We start from the raw sequence: 9,300 nt of genomic DNA on the forward strand, positions 1-9,300 counted from the left end.
AATTCATTACAATTGTTCAATTAAGAGTACAAATAGAATTTAGATAGGCAAAGAACCTACCCTTCCAAAAAACTTGTGACAGGATATATTTTAAATTTCATCTAAAACCCGAACGGAATCTAGTCACATTTAGCAGAGGATTTGATTGCACAAATTAGCGCGGTCGCGCGCGGCGATGTTGACCTGTGCATTCCACCGCGCGCAAGCCAGAAGAACAAAAAAAAAAATTTCATCATCTCCCTCCTCCTCCTCCTCCGAAGATTCCGATCTCTGCACCTTCTCGAACTCAGATCTCAGTCTTCCTCTGCTTGACCAGCATTCGCAGAAAGGCAGAGAGATGGCGGCGTTCATGGAGCTCGAGGACTCGCCCATGTTTCACAAGCAGGTCGGTCTTCTCGCTCGCTCGCTCGCTCGCTCGCTCTGTCGATTTCGCCTCGTCTTCGTCGTCGTCCCCTCTCTCTCTCTCTCTATTTCGATTCGATTCGTCGTTCTCCTCGCGCTCGGCGCGTCCTCGGCGGGCGGAGGCCATCGCTCGACCGCGACGGAGCAATTAGTTTGTTTACTCGATTGACGCATTTGAGGAGTAGGTGGATTGCTTCCTCCGTCTTTCGTTTCCATTCGCGCTGTTCCTTTTACGCGACGACGTCGATATCCGGTCGCGTCTTTCGAGGCTTGCTCTTTCGGTCTTTGCTTTTGCCAAGTTTGGCGGCGCCGTTTGCGTACTTGTTGGTTCGGCTGATTATGATTGGTTTCGCGCGTTGAAGCATCGATCCTGCTCTTGACGGGACTCGTGCTACGGCTTTCTTTTTTCTTTTTTTCTTTTTTTTATCTCCTGACATCGGATTATCCGCTCGGTGAATTTGGCAATGAAATTCTTGTTCCTCTGTGGAAGTCTCGATGTTACGCTAATTCGTGGCACTGTGCTAAACAGATCTTTCCACTAGAACGGACAGCGGAGGAGTTGAAAGAGCGTTACCAGAGGCTATACAGAGGCTCTGCAAAATTTGTGTAAGTGACTCACGGATCCCTTGCACCACTCAAAGTCCCTGCTAGTGGAACACATGAGCCTGGCATGTTTTACGAGTTGTACTGTGGTGACTTTTTGAGCATCTTGCATAGTTAGTGTGGTCTATCACTTCTCAGGGCTAGTTATCAACAAAGAATTGCGCATAGATATTACTTTTGGTTGACAAGATGTTGTAATACATCAGCATTTGGCCTAAACATTTTTAAAGAGGTTCCTCTCAAATGTTACGTTGAATTTGGGTGTCATTATGGCCTAGGTACTTGTGGTGTTATGAGGAACCAAGCCATCGCCATGGACCTAATGTAGGTGTACCTGAGCCCCATCGGTAGAATAGTCGCACTACACAAACTACGAAAAACAGTAGGAATCTAGGCTATTATACTTCAGTGTCCAAGAAGGTGATTACCGTCAATGGATGTGTCATTTATTGGTCAGTCCTTCACTCTTGACCTCTCTCTTTTTCTCATTTAGTTTGGAGCTTAGCTTGTTGGCGTGGTTTTATGAGAAGGAATGATGGCACACAGAAAGCCATCATGTTGAACGATAATCTAATTTGGATATTTTATATATAGATGCCTTCTATTCTCTTTCTAGAAATCTGTTCTCATCATCATGAAATTTTGGGTTATGTATATTCTAATTGGCAGGCCTGTGAAAAGTTTGTGCCTTTGAAGAGGAGTACAAGAGGAGACATTGTTGCTGAACTAGAAGAGGTAATTCTTGATATAGGATCTTTGCTATCCCTGAATTGTTTATTTTGCTCATCACATATCACATTAAATCTGAGAATGTTTGGCACTTTGTCTTGATGATACAAAAGAGGAAAAAAGGAAATATTGAATGCTTAATTTTTGAAAACAATCTGGAAGAATTCTTGGGTGGCCCTCCCTTTCTGAAAGGGTTTCTCTCTCCATTTGTTGTCCTTTTTGGTTGTTGATACGAGTGCTCTTATTTCTTCTGGAGATGGCCTCTGTCAACTGTTGGTCAAATAATCCATTAATTGGATTACTGGGGTAATGGTATTTATTACATTTCTTAGCGATGACAGGATCTACAAAACTCCAAATCAGCATTTGAGAGAAGCCGCTTCAATCTAGTAAGTTTATTGTATATCATCTTCATTTGTTTCTTTCTACTTGGAAATTATCTCGTTTGGTCAATGTCATTGCTTCTGATTGTTATTCCACCATTGTTTCAAGGAATGCAGGTGCGTGCACTCATGAATATTGAAATGAAAAAGAAGTATGAATTTTTGGAATCTATAAGTGCAATCATGGATGCGCATCTGAGATATTTCAAGCAGGTTTACTTCTTCAGCTTTTGTGGGGTGCTTTTTGTTTTTCCTGTATGCCATGTTTTGACCATCATTTGTTGGCATTCATTCTTTTGTGCTGTTCATGCTTCAGGGTTATGAGTTATTGACTCAATTGGAGCCATTTATCCACCAGGTACAATCACAATTGAAACTCGATCAAAATCAGATTATATTCCCCAATTGTGCCTTCATATGAATAGGAAGTTTTGTGGCTTGTCTATCATCTTCAAATGGCTTTGCATAGGTGACAATGCCATGTGAAATGGGGTCTTTGTCCATCAAAATAATTTACCCTACAGAGTTACTGATAAAAATGGCAAATGCCAAACTCATCCTCGAGTGTAGCATAGTTTTTCAAAATAACAGTATCACTGTAACCATCTCCATCAAAATTGTCTTTCCTAGCCCTTTATCTGACATTATTCAAATATTTTATTTTGATTATAGATTGAAGTATAGAGTCATAAGCATGTTGCTATATACAACTACATTTAACGGTTGCCAATATGAGGACATGTCATGACCAAAGATGGTTCGTTGACTGGCATTGGGCCTTCCTCCTAGTAGCCTTTTGCTTAGAGATGGTAATTCAATCATTATAGGTTGGCTTCATTATGCGACATAAATATAGATATGCGCGTGGAAGAAACGAAGAATGGATTTAAAAAGGGGGAAGGAAGTAAGAGGGTCTATGTCTATTCTTGGTGCTTTCTTGAATCTATCCTTTTGTAATCTAAACATCGTCGTGTGGCGTTCATGTGTAGATCCATATTTAAAAAAATCTAGATAAAAAGAGAGAAACATGAGTTAAACTAAGCACAATCCAAAATGGGGAGTATGGAAACCAAGAATTAATTGTCAATGACTTCTGAGCTAAGTACTTATTGGGTGGAAGAATAGGGAAAAAGCAATTTAGACAAGTGATTCTTGTAATTTACTCCCACGAGTTGTTGTGTCTATTCCTGAGTCTGCTAAGTGCTTTATATGGAGCCTACTAGTTTGAGGTATCACCTTAAAGCTATTTTCATTACGCTGCTGCCCTGCTGTTCTCCTTAAACCTAAGATTACCAACGCTACAATCTAATCCTCGGAGAACCCTTTTCTGCACAATTCAGAAAATTCTCTCTGGTTTTCTTCTAGGAGGGAGGTTGATGTAGAGCCTTAGCCCTCTGGTTAGTTCGCAAGTAATATTATTGCAAAGAATGCATTATAGGCAGAAGTTCAAAAAAAGTCTGTTTGACTTATCTATCTTTGGCAGTGTAGTATACTGAGAAGGAACTGGGGGAACTATGAGGATTATACTCAAATTCGGAAGTTAGGGCTTACAATTGTAGATGAATGCAATGGCCAAAAGTCAACTTTTCCCGTTTCTATAGATATGTTCCCATGTTACAAACGGAGATGTTAATTGATGAAATGATGGCTCCCTTATAATCAGGTATTGACATAGCTCAACAATCGAAAGAGATGGCTAATGTGGAGCAAGACAGACTTGCCAAAAGGATTCAGGAATTTCGTACCCAAGCTGAATTGGACTCCTTATGTGCTTCAAGTGGTATTGAAACCCCTGACGTTAGCACGAATGCTACTGGCACAAATTCTTACGGAGACATTGAAACAATCATGACATCTACCAGAGGTGGAGAGGTAATCCGAATGCATTGTTCAGTATGTACATTTGTTCATGTGTTCTCATGAATTTGTGTAATATATGTTGTTGGCTAAGTCGATATGTATGTGAGCATGTGATTGCAAGCTTCTAATTCTCTGTTAATGCTGATGATAGATTTCGACCCTTGTCCTTATCCTAAGAGATACTGAATAAAGGAATGATATTTTGCTGGGCTTGTCAAGGAAGTTTGGAGGTTGAAGATCTACCATCAAATTATTAAATTAATTAAATCTATTTTCTTCCCTTCACATTTAAGTTTATTGCACACAGCAATTAAGTCTAAAGATAATGCAAGGCTGTTGATTGATGCTTAACTTTAGCATTTGAAATCTGCTTCTCATAGCCGGAGCTTGCAACCATGTTGTTGGCAAATTCATTGTTTTTGTATAAATTTTCACATTTATTCCAACTACAAAAGAAAAGGTATGCTGCATGATGAATTTGTTAATAGCTGTTAAAGTATCTCTCAACGCTTGTTTGTGGGTTTTTTGTGGCTTGCAAGCTGAAGCCTTTGGGTTGGATATTCTAACAACAGCCAACATTTCACTCAGCCAAGTGGGATATCATTTTATGGAAGTTTTATTTCTATATTGATATGCTGAATATGGGAATCAATTGGGCTGCTATTGGTTGTGCATGTTACATTACATGAAGTGGCGAAATGATAGAAAACAGGCTATTGCTCTTAAATTTTGTATTGAGGTGGCTTCCCCTCCAACTGTCATTTTGTATAGGGTTAGTACCCGCATAGTACCGATTTAATAGAATGCTGTTCATCCTTAAACTACAAAAGGGAAAGAGTTTGTCGAAATTTTTTGTCTGAACCATCTCAAAAGGCATTTCTGATCCAAGCATTTGCCATCTCTATTTGAAACCATATACTGATGTAACATCTTGAATTTGCTAATAAGCTTGCCTTTAATTGTACTAACAAGATACGGGCTCAAAGCAAAACCTCTTCTTATTATTATACGAAAAGCTTATTGTCCCTTCACTTGTACTTGTATTAGTAGAGTTCTGATTCTAATTTGCATTTCCTCTATAGTGTGAATTGTGCGACAGATTCCCACTCCAAGTTTCTCTGAGAGAACATCTCTGAAACACCATTATACACTTGAGTTAGCTGCTGCTTCAAAGCTTTTGGCATCTTTCAGAAGGGCCTGAACAAAGGGACTGTTCTACCCAACTACAGAGAAACTTTATCCTGAGGATTTTGTCCCTTGTGATCTTTCTTCACCATGTTAGCCAATAAGAAGGAGCAGATCTAGTGTTAGCAGGGCGAGGAAGAAAACTGTCCACATTCATATTTACTTGTGAAGTAGTCACTCTTCATGATCCCTGTATGATGTTACTTATCGAACACTAGATGAATAATTAGATTTTTCTTATCTACTTATCTCGTAGGTTTCTTGATCAATAATGCTTTAGATAATTATCAATGAAATGTTAGTTGATTGAAGATTATGATGCTCGGTACAATATAATTGTTACCATTGGAGTCTTCTCTATTGTCATTAGGGAACATTCTCTCAACTCTGAGAATCACTTCCTGAAGAGATATTGACCGGGGAAGATTCTCGTTACTCATTTGAGTTCGTTTTTTCCAGGTCCAGACTATCAAGTAGGGATATTTGTTGAAAAGGTCAAGTTTGAGAGGTGATTGGAAAAGGAAATTTTTTGTCCTCGACAACCTTGGGACTTTGTATTACTACAGAAATAAAAGTTCCAAAACAGTGGTACGTCTGTGGCATTGTGAGTTTGAAACATGAATTTAGCATTATATTTTTGACTTGCTGTCAATCACATTTTTACTAGGTTTTGGATTGATGCAAATTTTCTTAAGTTAAAAAATAGATTTAATTTTCAATATAAAATTGGGTACTAATCTTGAAAAATCCTAAATTGGTACACGTGTATCCGGAGCTAATTTTTGACAACCAAAACCTCCAAAGGAATATTTATATACAACAATTTATTACCTGCATATAACTGGAAAAAGGTTATCTACTTTGACAAAGTTGAACACATAGTACATTTGATGCGATGACAAGGAGGTGGAGGTAATTGCAAAACAAGGGATGCTCAAATCGGTCCATGAATCAACGTTGCCTGTCAGCCACGCGATCGTATAGTCCGTGACCGCGCATTAGTGCTCGATTAGAGCACGTCATTATTATCAAATAAATTTGTGTTTGAATACTATATTCTTTCTATATGGGGTCTCCCCTTCTAACCCATCAATGTATTAATTACCATAATAAGGGATCGGATAGATATTTGGACATCAAATGAAAGGACGCCATGCTTGCACGCTTCTTATTGCGTTTATAGAAGACACGGCTTTCATGTCTTTTAAGTAGATACATCAAGGCTACCATTTTCAGCCGATATGACTACCGAAGCAGAGTGAACTGCCCGAAGATTACATGCTGACCTCTTCTCTGAAATTGTGAATAATCATGCTGGTCGCTAATCATTCCAAGAAGAGGATTAACAATATAAATCTTCTTTCGAAATTTGTCACCGATTTAAGTAGTAGTTTGTTCCTATTAATTTGTTTTTACTGGAGCCAAGGAAACCCACCAAATGCATAGTAAGTAGAGAAGGGGTATACTATGAACATAAAATATTTGAGAGGCTATATTTCGGACTGGAGTTCCTACAGCATATTTTACATCTTGGCAACTCGTTCTTCCCAAACATTTTTACTAACAGCGCCCCCTCTACCTTCGATAAGAATAGGAGTCATCAGGTCTGAGAAACATGTCAAATTGAATTCTGACATGAAAGTTCTTGAGCAAAACATAAAAAAATGTGTCTCTTTCGTCACTCATTCTTGTTAGAAGACTGTAATCGTTTCTTTCACTGGCCTGCCGAGAATACGCCAAATCTGCAAACCTCTAATAAATGCTGGGATGAAGAGAATATGGGTCTGTAATTCTGAGACATATGAAAACCAAGCCAGGAATGCAACTGGAGCAAACAGAAAGAAACCCATAATGATCTCGTAACCATGGGCCAAGGTCTTAACTGCTCCCCAAATTCCAAGCTTGAAGATGAGAGGTTCACAAGCTTGTGCGATCTGCGTAAAGATAAGCACGTAAAGTCATCACTCAAATGAAAGTTTGGAATAATAAAAGAAGCTCCAACATGAAGCGAAATGCAAATGCAATGCCCACTAGCTTCAAAATTAAAAAATGAGACCACACATCTATGTAATAATGACAAGCATTCATGCAGAAGAATAAGGGGCGTCACGAACCAAAATCATTCCCCAGCCCATTTGTAATGACGCAAGAATACAAGCCATAATGTCCTGCAGTGACACGTAGGTGGGTGTAATAAATGTAACCACCAGAAGCAAAAATCCCACAATTAGATGGATGAAAATCAACAATTCAGCCTTGCCCCTTTGTTGACAATTAGAAACAATCTGCAAAATAAAAATAAGAACGTTATACGCCAGCCATGTGTTCCCTCGGCATCTAGTGTCCTAAGAAAAGAAGCATGAAATTGTTTTTGATGGTGTTCATGTTAGTTGAAAGATAAGTCATGGAGCTGGTCAACATATTTCGAAACTTCTGGCTAGCCAACTAAACAAGATAAGTATGGCCAATAATAATAATAATAATGTGGACTGCAAGATAAAAGCAGGATATTAGATGTAGCTCAAGTTTTGGGTTCACTACAACAAAGCTCATAAAAGTAAAAATACAGAATAGTATATAACTTGTTCTACTAATACTCTGATGACAAATTTCGGAACAAGACAGATCATAAGCTCATAAAAATAATAATACAGAATTGTATAAAACTTGTTCTACTAATGCACTGACGACAAATTTTGGAACAAGACAGATCATGTAACCTGCATCACAAACAATACAAGGAAGAACACAAGCGATGACATGCCAAAAACCTGCAATTGTGTCAATGAGAAACATGAACACTTTGATGTTGCCACTATAGTGTGGGTCTTTCTTATTCTTGTTGATTTTACTTTTGATATAAGAAGAAATAGAATCAAAGGAATTATATACCAGGACACTGTTGGCATGCTTCACGATGATCAAGTGATCAAAAAGACCACACTGACATATCAAAAATCGCAGTGCCAATATAATCTCAGCAATGATAACACACTTTCCAGAATGACGAAGATGCTCCTGTTCCTTTTCCCACCATGCTTCCCAACTTCTTTTTGGATGTACATTCATTCCACCTTCCTTGCGTAACCATTCATTCCAACCTCTCCAATCACCAACAATCTCATGCCACTCGAAATCATAAGGATTAAACAGGAAAGGGGCAAAATGTTATGAAATCGCACGTCGATTACAGAAAAATAATGCTTGCAAACAATTCACCAGACGGAATATAGTAATAAAAGAGCAGAATCAGATGAACACGCCAAAAAATTTGTTATCAAAGTTCACCCAAACTTGGGCTACGTCTCTGCGCAGAGGCACTCTGCAAATCCACTAGACTTCGGAAAAGTTAGAATACAACGACGATCTTCTCTCAAGATCAGGGCACAAAGAGATTGAGAACTCTCGTCAAGAAAAAAACTCACTTTTTACTTCTCTCTTTTTCTTGCCTCTCTATTTCCTTTTTCAGCGTCTTGACGGCTAGGGTTTTGCCATCGCTAATATATAAGTACCACTTTTAACCTAAAAGGAAATCTAATAGAAAAGACAAAAAAAAACCCTAAAAACAAATATTTGGCTTTATCTATAACACAAAAAGCCAACTCCCAATCATGAACCAGATGTATTTGTTCCACAGGTTATTAGCAACAGCACCCCTATAAGATTGACTAAAGATGTTGTACGCAAGCAGCAAAATCGTTAACTCAAATCCTTTAACAAAGTGACTGCGCGAGTACGTTCTATAATTGTCCACAAAGTTGGTGCGGAACACTACCGAACCATGACCACTAGCCTTGTATCTTGCCGTCCCTGTATCTTGCACCTCCATGGAGGAACGTTCTTCCATAATAATGTGCCTTCGTTCCAAGAGAGAATGTTAAAAAAACAGGGACACCTTGCACTTGCATCAGCACAAAATCCCTAAGTGCAATTAGAAATCCCCTTTCCACGCATATTTCCATCAACATAGGCAGTACCGATGAGATATGCATAAGGAGAAATGATTGGGAGGCAAGATCCACCCAGAGAGGCTTATTGTCCTTAATTCCTGGCTGAGTACTCAATTCCTTTTCAAGCCCACTAAGAACTAAATAAAGACGACCATAAAGGAAGACATATACTGTGAGCACAGTAATCT

General features: G+C 38.8%; 1 protein-coding gene and 1 long non-coding RNA gene across 2 annotated transcripts; one reads left to right on the forward strand and one right to left on the reverse strand.

The window, feature by feature from the left end:
• Nucleotides 1-209: 209 nt before the first annotated feature.
• Nucleotides 210-5,406, forward strand: LOC104422100. Its single transcript, XR_005546976.1, has 8 exons — nt 210-385; nt 932-1,008; nt 1,675-1,740; nt 2,076-2,123; nt 2,235-2,330; nt 2,434-2,475; nt 3,781-3,989; nt 5,060-5,406. It is a non-coding gene; the product is annotated as an uncharacterized LOC104422100 (long non-coding RNA).
• Nucleotides 5,407-6,700: 1,294 nt separating this feature from the next.
• LOC120289045 (callose synthase 3-like) lies at nt 6,701-8,385 on the reverse strand. The gene is made up of 3 exons (XM_039303479.1): nt 8,055-8,385; nt 7,277-7,447; nt 6,701-7,096 (listed from the first exon to the last, which is right to left on the reverse strand). Exons 1-3 carry the CDS (start codon nt 8,229-8,231, stop codon nt 6,854-6,856), a joined length of 591 nt encoding a protein of 196 aa, XP_039159413.1. The 5' UTR covers nt 8,232-8,385; the 3' UTR covers nt 6,701-6,853.
• Nucleotides 8,386-9,300: the final 915 nt, after the last annotated feature.

This window comes from Eucalyptus grandis, chromosome 10 (assembly GCF_016545825.1).
Source record: "Eucalyptus grandis isolate ANBG69807.140 chromosome 10, ASM1654582v1, whole genome shotgun sequence".
NCBI lineage: Eukaryota > Viridiplantae > Streptophyta > Magnoliopsida > Myrtales > Myrtaceae > Eucalyptus > Eucalyptus grandis.